Here is a 10,888-nt window from a genome sequence, read left to right on the forward strand (position 1 = left end):
TGAGATGGAGTCTCTCTCTGTTGTCCAGGCTGGAGTGCTGGAGAGCAGTGGCATGATCTCTACTCACTGCAACCTCCACCTCCCAGGCTCAAGTGATTCTCCTGCCTCAGCCTCCCAAGTAGCTGGGATTACAGACGCCCGCCACTATCCCTGACTAATTTTTTTAATTAGAGACGGGGTTTCACCATGTTGGCCAGGCTGGTCTCAAACTCCTGACCTCAAGTGATCTACCCACCTTGGCCTCCCAGAGTGCTGCAATTACAGGCATGAGACACCAGGCCCAGCTGTTTGTGGGTTTCCTCGATAGCATTTCCCAAAATTTGTATTTTTGTTTTGTTTTGTTTTTAAAAAAACTTTGATGGTGGCACGCACCTGTACTCCTAGCTACTCAGGAGGCAGAGGCAGGAGAATCGCTTGAACCCAGGAGGCGGAGGTTGCAGTGAGCCAAGATCGCGCCACTGCACTCCAGCCTGTTGACAGAGCAAGACTCCGTCTCAAAAAACAAAACAAAACAACAAAAAAACCAACTTTGAGATAATTATAGATTCCCAGGAAGTTGCAAAAAGTCTATGAACCCTTCACCTGGTTTCCCTTAATAATAACAATTGTACTACAAAATGTATTGTACTAGTCAGGGGACTATAGTCCCAGTTACTTGGGAAGCTAAGGTGAGAGGATCACTTGAGTCCAGGAGTTCAAGTCTAGACCAGGCAACATAGCAAGACCCTTTTCTCCAAAAAAAAAAAAAAAAAAAAGTACTATAGTATATCACAAGTAGCAAACTGATGTTGGTACTATCCACAGAGCTTATTCAGATTTCACCAGTGTTCCTAGCATTCAAGCACGTGTGTTGATGTGTCTAGTTCTATGCCATTTTATCACATATGTAGATTTACACAACCACTATAATCAAGATACAGAACATTTCCATCACTATAAGTCTTCCTCCTGCTACTCTTTTATAGCTACATTCCTCCCATTCACCCCTAATCCCAAACCCTGGGCAACCACTAATCTCTATTATGTTATTTCAAGAACAAAGTTATGTACATAGAATTATAAACTATGTAACCTTTGTGATTGGCTTTTTTTTTCTTTTTTTTTTTTTGAGACGGAGTCTCGGAGTTTTACTCTGTCGCCCAGGCTGGAGTGCAATGGTGTGATCTCAGCTCACTGCAACCTCCGCCTCCCAGGTTCAAGCAATTCTCCTGTCTCAGCCTCCTGCATAGCTGGCATTACAGGCATGCGCCACAACGCCTGGCTAATTTTTGTATTTTTAGTAGAGACGGGGTTTCACCATGTTGATCAGGCTGGTCTGGAACTCCTGACCTTAGGTGACCCACCCACCTCAGCCTCCCAAAGTGCTGAGATTACAGGCATGAGCCACCACGCCTGGCCAATGTGGAGATAAAAAAAAAAGGGTCCTGGACTAGGAATCAAGTTCTGGGTTCCAGATCACACCTCCATTCTGCCACTAGGACTGTCAATCATCCTTTTTGAGCCTCAGGTACCTTCTCTGTTAAGTAACAGGATGGGCCAGATGATTTTTTTTTTTTTTCTTGAGACAGGGTCTTGTTCTGTTACCCAGGCTGGGGTGTAGTGGTACGATCAGGGCTCATTGTAGCCTCAGCCTCCCAGGTTCAAGCGATTCTTCTGGCTCAGGCTCCCAAGTAGTAGGGACCACAGGTGCACCATGCCTAGCTAATTTTAAAATTTTTTTTGTAGAAACGAGGTCTCATCATGTTGCCCAGGCTGGTCTTAAACTCTTAAACTCCTGAGCTCAAGTGATCCTCCTGCCTCAGGCTCCCAAAGTGCTACCCTTGCAGGTGTGCGCCACTGTGCCTGGCCCCAGATGATCTCAAACTGCAGTCCTAGGGTCCTCAGTTAGGTATTAAGTACCTGAACTCACTACATACAGGGAATAGGGCAGAGATGCCAACCAGACTCCACCTTGAATACCAACTCCAACTGACTGGTAGTGACTCCCTGGAGTGCTGTATTGAGAAAAACTTCAAAAACACTGAATTCCACAAAAAAGAGTGCTTGTGCCCAATTGGCGATGTCTACTATGGGCTTAAGATGCCCAAAGAGTACCTCGAGTGGCAGGAATTTGCAATTTCCAGCTTCATGTATTGCTTCTTACTGTGGTTGCAGGAATGTGCCAATCACCCATGGTATAAAGATACTGAAGATTAATTTCTCCTGGGGTCTTCTGTGAAAGCAAGTATGAGGGTTCCCCCAGGCTTAGGCTTACCAACCCTGTCCTCAATCCAACCCTGGTGCCAGTTTGCCACTCCTTCCCAATCCTCCGTGGTTCTATCCCTGCTGCATTCATCACCTCTAAATGTCATTACTTTCTGAGTGTAACTCTGACCCTCCTTTCCTGCAGCCAAGACATAACTGATTAATTACACAACAGGCTCTCTAACCAAGAAAGACGACCTTCCTTTAAAAGATGTGGCCAGTAAACAATCCTGATCATTTCTCTACTTTTCCTTTTATTTTCCATTCCCTGGTGTCTTCCTCCCCTCCCAGCCAGGGTAATGGCTCTCAGACGGATGGCCACAGTGCTGGTAAAAGACAGGGGGATTATTTCATACACTAGGGTACTAGCTGTGGTACAGCTGGCAGGAAGAGAGGTGTAATTATATTGCATCTTGGAGCCACCAGCAATGAATTTCTGCATAAAGGACTAGATTTGCCATGTATTATTTACGTCAGCATCAATTTTCCCAGCTGGCTCTATTTACTGTGCAAATTCTCCTCTGTCTGTTTATGGGCAAGGCACCTCTGAACCCCATGGTTCAGCACCTCTGGTTACGCTGTACCGTGGAGGGGCCCCACAGGGCACCATGCATATTAAACGAGTGGCCGGATTCACCAGGGAGTGGTGCAGGTCATATCTTCCCTTTCTGTTAAATTATATCCCTGGGACTGCAGCGAGCCCACATGTTCTCACCTAGTCACGGTGATGCATGCAGGTCTGAAACCAAATCAGCAAGAGGAAAGGAGGAATAAACTGTTCTTTGGGCCTCACTGGGGGGAAACTGAAAAACAACCTTCTAAGGGGAAATCAGGTGGCTCTGGGGCTTGGGGAATTGCCTTTTTATATTTTTAAGAGCAAAACAGAGATAAGGAAGAGTATTTCATTTATAAGCTTATTTCCACTCAGTAACTCAGAGACAGAGCTAAGGAAGAGTGGGCCCCCATTTAACAAATGGAAAGGCAGAGACAAAAAAAAAAAAAGCAGCAGCGGCAAAGGCAAGTTAGAGGCTTTCCCGGCTTCGCCACTGTGCTAGGAGGGAGCACCGGACACAATGGGGATGCACAGGGTTATCCATCCAGTCACCAGCATGCCTCTTCCGAGATGCTCCCAGCCAGGGTGAACTTGGTTTCCACCGGAAACATACACATTAGAAATAAGGGAAGGAAACGTGGCACCAGTATGAATTTTTGAGTCCTCACACTGCAGCATCCTCTTTCGCCTGTGGTTTATATGCTTACAGAGAGTGAGGCCAAGGAACCCACGATGTCTTTTCTGGTCAGCCTGAGAACTTCTGTAGTCACCAGTGCCAGGTGGCAGTAAACAGCAGGCACTGGGAAGAAAAGTTGGGAGGAGTCCCCAATGCTTCCCTGTTTCCCAAACAACAGCACGGGTCATGTCTGATCATCCTGTAATGTGGTGCTCTGCTCTGAGGTCCCCCAGGTCCCAATGTCTACCATCTCCTGGAAACCTGTTGGCTGGAAGAAGAAATAGGAAGGAGTAAGTGGAGTTAAGCAACCCAAGTGGGTAGCTTCTTTAGTTGCAAGGTTTCAGCCTCTAAAGAGTTCTTCTCGAAGACATCTGTGGGTATGGAAACCACCACCCTCCAGGGCCCAAGATTTCTGGTATCTTCCTGGGGTTGGCTCACCTGTCGGGGAGATTTGGTCAGACACGCCATGCGCCGGCCAGCTGATGCTCCTGCTCCCTCGATGGTGTCCAGGAGAATCCGAGTGCTGGGCACAAAGCTCCAGGAGCGTCCGAGGGCAGGTTTTAGCCTCCCGCTTTCCCTGTCTCGAGTTATGTGGTTGGTCACCTGCAGCAGAAACAGACTTACAGATCCATAATGCTAGTATATCCGTTACTACTGCTTCATTTTACAGTGAGGAAAACAGAGGCCTAGCACAGAGAAATAACTTCCCCAAAGTTACAAAGCCTAATGGCAGGTCTGGAACTAGAACCTGGGCCTCCTGACTTGTGCCCCGCTCTTTCCACCAAATCTCGATGCCTCAGGTTTGACCCAAACCAGAAGGCAATGGGGCACATGTCGCCATGTTGTCCAGGCTGGTCTCAAATTCTTGAGCTCGTGCAGTCCACCAGCCTCAGCCTCCCAAAGTGCTAGGATTACAAGCGTGGGCCACCACACCCGGCCACTCAGCCTTTAAAAGGAAGGAAATTCTGACACATGCTACCAAGTGGATGAACCTTCAGGACATTATGCTAAGTGAAATACGCCAGTCACAAAAAGTAAATACTATATGATTCCATGTATATGAGGTTCCTAGAGTAGTCAAAAAGCATAGATACAGAAAGTAGACTGGTGGTTGTCAGGGGCTGGGGAAGGGGGAAATGAGTTATTTTTAATGGGTACAGAGTTTCAGTTTTACAAGGTGAAGAGTTATAGAGATGGATGGTAGTGATGGTTGTATAACGTCATGAATGTATTTAACACCACCGAACTGTATAGCTTAAAATAGTTAAGGTAGTAAATTTTATGTTATATATATTTTACCACAATAAAAGAAGTTGGAAAAAATATATAGCTGCTAAAAATTACATTTGTAAAAAATATATTTTAAAACATAGGAAATGGACTCAGATGGTGTTTTGTGTGTTATTGTTTTGGTTTGTTTTTGAGATGAGGTTTTGCTCTGTTGCCCAGGCTGGAGTGCAGTGGCATTATCACAGCTCACTGCAGCCTCAGCCCCCCAGGCTCAAGCAATTTTCCTGCCACCGAGGCCACCTAGTTTTTCTATTTTTTGTAGAGGTGGGGTTTTTCCATGTTGCCCAGGCTAGTCTCGAACTCCTGGGCTCAAGTGATCCACCAGCCTTGGCTTCTCAAAGTGCTGGGATTACAGGCATAAACCACTGCACCTGGCCTATTTTTTTTTTTTTTTTTCATGAGGTTAGTTTAGTTAGAAAGCTGGTTAAGAGTGGGCTCACACCTGTAATACCAACACTTTGGGAGGCTGAGGCGGGTGGATTGCTTGAGCCCGGGAGGTCGAGCTGCAGCGAGCTGTGATTGTGCCCTTGCACTCCAGCCTGGGCAACAGAATTAAAACCCTATCTCAAAAAAAAAAAAAAAAAGACAGTTGACTAAAAGTATAAGTAAACATGCAGAAAAAGTATTATATGGAGATATGTAAAAATATTAATATGGTTTCTGTGGATGTGGAGATTGATGACAAATTTGAATCTTTTATTTATTTTTTATCCTTTCTATGAGAAGCATGCAGACTTTAAAAAAACTACCTCATAAGCAGAAAAAGTTACTTCAATAGCAAAAAGATTCATTTATATGAAGTTCTGGAAAAGGCCAAACTATTGGGATGGAAAACAGATCAGTGGTTGCCTGGGCCTGGGGGACCTTTTGGTGCGGTCACAAGACTGGATACAACTATATCCATTAGTCAAACTTCAGACAAGGAGAAAGGTACTCTATGTAAATTATACCTCAATAAACCTTTCTAAAAAGAAAAAATGTAGGAAAAAAACAAAACAAAACAAAACAACAAAAAAACCAACAAGACAATTCCTGATTCCCTTAGCTATTTATGGCGCAAAGCTGTAGCTGACCCAGGGAAGCTGGAATATGTCCCTTTCCTAAAGGGCCACTTTAGGGTTCATAAGCTGACATTTAAGGGAAATAAAGAGCTAGCAATAACTAGAAATCAAGTTCATTGGCCAAGTCTGCTTCCTCACCACCACTGCCATGCCAAGGTCCCGGGCCAGGGTCTTCAGCTCTCGGGCCAGCTGCATCATCAAGGCCAAGCCTGCAGGAGGAGGAGAAGCAGAGAGGGAGGGCAGCGGGGAAGCAGGCATGGGGCTGGCCAGAGACCAGACTCCAGAACTGGGAGGCAAGGTCACGTTCCACTGGCCCCCGGCTCTGCCACATCACTCACCTTCCCTCTGCTGACCTCCCAGAAGTGGGGAGACCACCGCAGTGACCGAGTCCACCACCACCACCTTCATAGTTCCTGAAGAACCAGTTACCTGAGGGAATGTGGGGGAAGCACTCATGAACCTGTCGGCCTCTAGGACACATTACAGGACAAGCTTGCTCTTCTATCTAAAACTAGTAAGAAATAGTCCCCCTCATCCCAAATACAGCAGGCTGCACGGGCATCACAGAATGTCATCAGCAGCAATGTCTCCCTCATCCCGTTGGTATGCATAACAGACTTCAATGAAGACTTGGGTAGAAAGAAAGGGTTTAAATCACAGGACATCAAAACTACACTAAAGTGGCCAGGAGGAGTGGTTCACGCCTGTAATCCCAGCACTTTGGGAGGCCAAGGCAGTGGATCACTTGAGGTCAGAAGTTCGAGAGCAGCCTGGCCAACATGGTGAAACCCCATCACCACTAAACATACAAAAATTAGCCAGGCGTGATGGTGCACACCTGTAATCCCAGCTACTTAGGAGGCTGAGGCATGAGAGTCGCTTGAACCCAGGAGGCAGAGGTTGCAGTTAGCTGAGATCGTGCCATTACACTCCAGCCTGGGTGACAGAGCAAGACTTAGGGAATTTATTTTGAGGCATTTTAGATATGGAAGATGAGGATTGGAGGCATGATCTAGAAGGAGACAGTGAAGTAAAGAGAAGGCTAAACTCTTCAGCCAAGGAAGTTAGGAATTTGAGATTAGTAGTTAGCAGGACAGGGGAAAGAAAGGAGGGAGTCGGGCCCAGTGCAGTGGCTCAAGCCTGTAATCCCAGCACTTTGGGAGGCCGAGACGGGCGGATCACGAGGTCAAGAGATCGAGACCATCCTGGCTAACACGGTGAAACCCCGTCTCTACTAAAAATACAAAAAAAACTAGCCGGGCGAGGTGGTAGGTGCCTGTAGTCCCAGCTACTCGGGAGGCTGAGGCAGGAGACTGGCGTAAACCCGGGAGGCGGAGCTTGCAGTGAGCTGAGATCCGGCCACTGCACTCCAGCCTGGGCGACAGAGTGAGACTCCGTCTCAAAAAAAAAAAAAAAAAAAAGGAGGGGGTTGGAAAAGAAGGGCCTTACCACCATGGTGGGAGGCTGGACACAGGAGAGAGATGGCTGCTTAGAGATCCATGACCAGAGATCTCAGTACTCTACATGGGGCTTTCTGAAATTTGATGACTTTAGTGTAGTTTTCAGTTAATTTTTTTTTTTTTCTTTTGAGACAGTCTTGCTCTGTCGCCCAGGCTGGAGTGCAGGGGTGCTATCTCAGTTCACTGCAACCCCCGCCTCCCAAGTTCAAGCGATTCTCCTGCCTCAGCCTCCTGAGTAGCTGGGATTACAGGTGTGCACCACCACACCCAGCTAATTTTTGTAATTTTAGCAGAGATGGGGTTTTACCATGTTGGCCAGGCTGGTCTCGAAATCCTGGCTTCAAGTGATCTGGCCACCTTGGCCTCCCAAAATGCCGGGATTACAGGCATGAGCCACCATGCCTGGCCTAGTGCCATGTTTCTAACCATAATTTTCTGTCTTTACACAAGAAGGAGCATCCTCCTGGTTTCCCTGGACTTAAACTGTTTTTGATGCTTCTTTTCTCTTCTTCCTTACTTCTTATATCCTGATTCTGGCTCTTTTTCCTTTTCTTTTCTTCCTATCTTTCTTTCTCTCTCTCTCTTTCTTTCCTTTCTTTCTTTCTTTCTTTCCTTTCTTTTCTTTCCTTTCTTTCCCTCCCTCCCTTCCTTCCTTCCTTTTTTTTTCAGGGTCTTGTTATGTTGCCCAGGCTGGTCTTGAACTCCTGGGCTCAAGCAATCCTCCTGCCTTGGCCTTCCAAAACATTGGGATTATAGGCATGAGCCACCGCTCCCAGCCTCAGATTCTTAACCCCTAGAAACTGTGAGATAAAAAACACATGTCTTAAGCCACTAAGGTTTTGGTTACTTATTATGCAGTAATAGAAGATATACCATCTAATGGTCCTACAGTAAAAAAATACAGTCTTCTGATCTGGAATTGAGAGATTTGGACTATACAGTTAGTTCTTGTTCTAAATATGTGGTCAATTTTGGTCAACTCACTTTACTTCTCTGGCCTTCACTCTTCTCGTCTCTAAAAGTGAGATCAGCACTACTCAGCATCACGTTTCAACAAACTGGTGAGTCATAACCAGCTATGACTTCTGAGAAAAGTATTTGTTCAATATTTTTTTTTTCTAAAGACGGGGTCTAGCTCTGCTGCCCAGGCTAAGGTACAGTGGCATGATCATAGCTCACAGCAACTTCCAACTCCTGGGCTCAAGCAATCCTCCCATCTCAGCCTCTCAAGTCATTAGGATTACAGGTGTGGGCCACCACTTCCAGCTTGTTCAACTATTATATGTTCTAAAGTTTGTAAAAACCATTGACTTTATATATAGTTGCGGGGATGCCCGTGTGAACATGTCGTGCTTTGGGATGAGAGGAAAAGTTTGAGATGAACTATTCTATCTTTAAGGTATCCTCTACATCTAGTCATTTATAAATCAGTGCACCAAATCTTGTCTAAGCACCCAACATGAATAGCAAAGTACCAACCCAAATGCCTTCTAAATCTTCCCCATTAACACGACTCTGAATGTGTTCAGGCACTGGGCAGAAATCTGACTTCAGGGATGGTGGGCCCAGGCCTTAGTCCAAGATACACACATAACTCCATTTTGGCCAACTAGATGTAAGGGGAAGAGGGACGTATTAGTGGGCTCTGGAGAAAGATTCTTCATCCCTGATAAAAGGGAGGAGGTACAGAAAAGAACCATCTATCTTTTACTGCCTTAAATACGGATGTGGATGTGTGAAGACAAGGTACTTGGAGCTTCAGCAGCCTCTTTGCAACCATGAGGGGAAGAACAAGAAAATCAGACACACCAACTGTTGCCCTGATAGCATGGACCTGCCAACCTCCAACTCATGTGACATAATTAAATGTCCTCAAGGTTCAAGTCTCTGTCAGACAACCTCTATTACTTGGCAGCTAAAAGTATTCCTCACTCACCTACTGGGGAATGCAGAGATAAATATGACATGATCCTTCCATTCAGGGGGCTTTACTGTTCAGCAGGGAAGATGAACATGTAAACAATGAGGTATGTGATTTAGGCGCTTGGGAATTCCATCCTTGGAAGTAGCAAGCATAGTTGGAGTCACCAAATTGCACATCTGCATTTCCAAACAGTCTGTAGTAGGACACCTGCCCACAGAGATAGCACCTGGCAAGCTGAGTTAAGCAAGGAGGGGCAGAACAGCAGGCTCACCTGCTGGGCCACAGTGCCTCGGAGCTCCTGCAGCACATCCAGCATCTGGAAGATGTCAAACGCATGCACCACCTGGATCCTCTGGAGAGCTTCTGCCTGAAGGGGTAGAAAAGAGAAGCAAGGGCTTTGGATAAGAGGGAGTAGGGGGTCGAGGTAAGGCTGAGAAGGAAGAGGCACCTGGATGCAAGGATTCAGGTCCAGGGTGGCAAATGAGCTTTGTCTAATGGGCCAGTTGTCATAGTGGTGGCTGCCTGGGTGCTGAGCTGTAAAGTACTCAGAGCTCAGGAGGAAAGAGGGATATGACTGATTAGTGATGCTTCTCATGGACAAGAAATGGACTGGAAACACAAAGCTCGGTGTTTGCCAGCCCTCGTTTAGGGCATGCACAGAGCTGGGAGGGTTTCTTGGAAGAATCGGTGTGAGTAGCATCTGAAATGGCATGATGGTATCAACAGGGGTGGCTTAAGGAATACGGGATGTATTAACAGAACAGCAAGTTTGAAGGCAAGGAATGATTATTCAACCCAAATTCTTACAATGTTAAGGGGTAATGGGGTTTTCTTGTGTCAGAATCTCAATGGAACCCAGCATCCTGCCCCTTACCTGTTCCTCCTCATCCTGGGTTTTAGTCTGAAGCAGCTGGAGGAGGCGGGAAGCAGTCAGCCCTCCATTAGAATCTACGTATAGGATGTTTTGCTGCAGGCCATGGGCCACGTTTGCTGCCACACAAAGACATACCTGGGGGTGGGGGCACTGGATGAACTTGACACTTCAGAGAGGGTCCAGAATGGGAGCTCCCCACCAAACCTTGCCCAGATTCCAGCAACACAAATGGGCTGAGCCCAGGCCCCATTCCTCATCACCCACCTTCTCTCTGTTGGGCTCTGAACTCATCAGTACGCTGAAGCTCCCCCAGGGATCCTGGGCTATGCATCTACCACCCTCACCCTCAAATCCTCCTGACTGCTGGCCTCACATGTACCTGAGTTTTGCCGCTACCTGCGCCTCCTACAATTTCAGTCACTTCTCCAGTATAAAGACCAGCATCAAGCAGTTTGTCCAGGCTGATGGCAAAAAAGAAGAAAATCAACACAAGAGGTTAGTAGGAAGAGAGGGGAAAAGGTACCAAGAAGAAAGGTATGACATTCCTTTCAAGCACTGGTTCTGTCTTTGAACATCACTGGCCAGGAGGCTTCTCCTGATGTTTTCTTCTGGGAAGGAGGGAATGCCCAAATGTTCCTTCTCTGGTCTCTCTTCATCCCTCCATTCTTAAAGATCAGCTTTCCAGAGAGGCCTCTGCCACCCCATCAGAAGGTCCTCCTTTCATTTTTTCATCTCAGGCCCTGTGGGTTTTCTTTTCTTTTTTTTTTTTTTTTTGAGATGGAGTCTCTCTCTGTTGTCCAGGCTGG

General features: G+C 46.5%; 1 protein-coding gene across 1 annotated transcript in view; it reads right to left on the minus strand.

Annotated features, from left to right (window-relative positions):
• Positions 1-3,092: 3,092 nt before the first annotated feature.
• RAD51D (RAD51 paralog D) overlaps positions 3,093-10,888 on the minus strand; it is a 21,060-nt gene continuing 13,264 nt past the window's right edge. The window contains exons 4-10 of the mRNA XM_011937686.1: positions 10,462-10,543; positions 10,083-10,217; positions 9,480-9,575; positions 6,163-6,253; positions 5,963-6,033; positions 3,912-4,076; positions 3,093-3,741 (exon numbers count right to left, since the gene is read on the minus strand). Coding sequence (XP_011793076.1) covers positions 3,658-3,741; positions 3,912-4,076; positions 5,963-6,033; positions 6,163-6,253; positions 9,480-9,575; positions 10,083-10,217; positions 10,462-10,543 — 724 coding nt within the window. The 3' untranslated portion in view covers positions 3,093-3,657. The remainder of the gene's footprint in view (positions 3,742-3,911; positions 4,077-5,962; positions 6,034-6,162; positions 6,254-9,479; positions 9,576-10,082; positions 10,218-10,461; positions 10,544-10,888) is intronic.

Source organism: Colobus angolensis, unplaced genomic scaffold (genome assembly GCF_000951035.1).
Source record: "Colobus angolensis palliatus isolate OR3802 unplaced genomic scaffold, Cang.pa_1.0 Scaffold167, whole genome shotgun sequence".
Classification (NCBI taxonomy): domain Eukaryota; kingdom Metazoa; phylum Chordata; class Mammalia; order Primates; family Cercopithecidae; genus Colobus; species Colobus angolensis.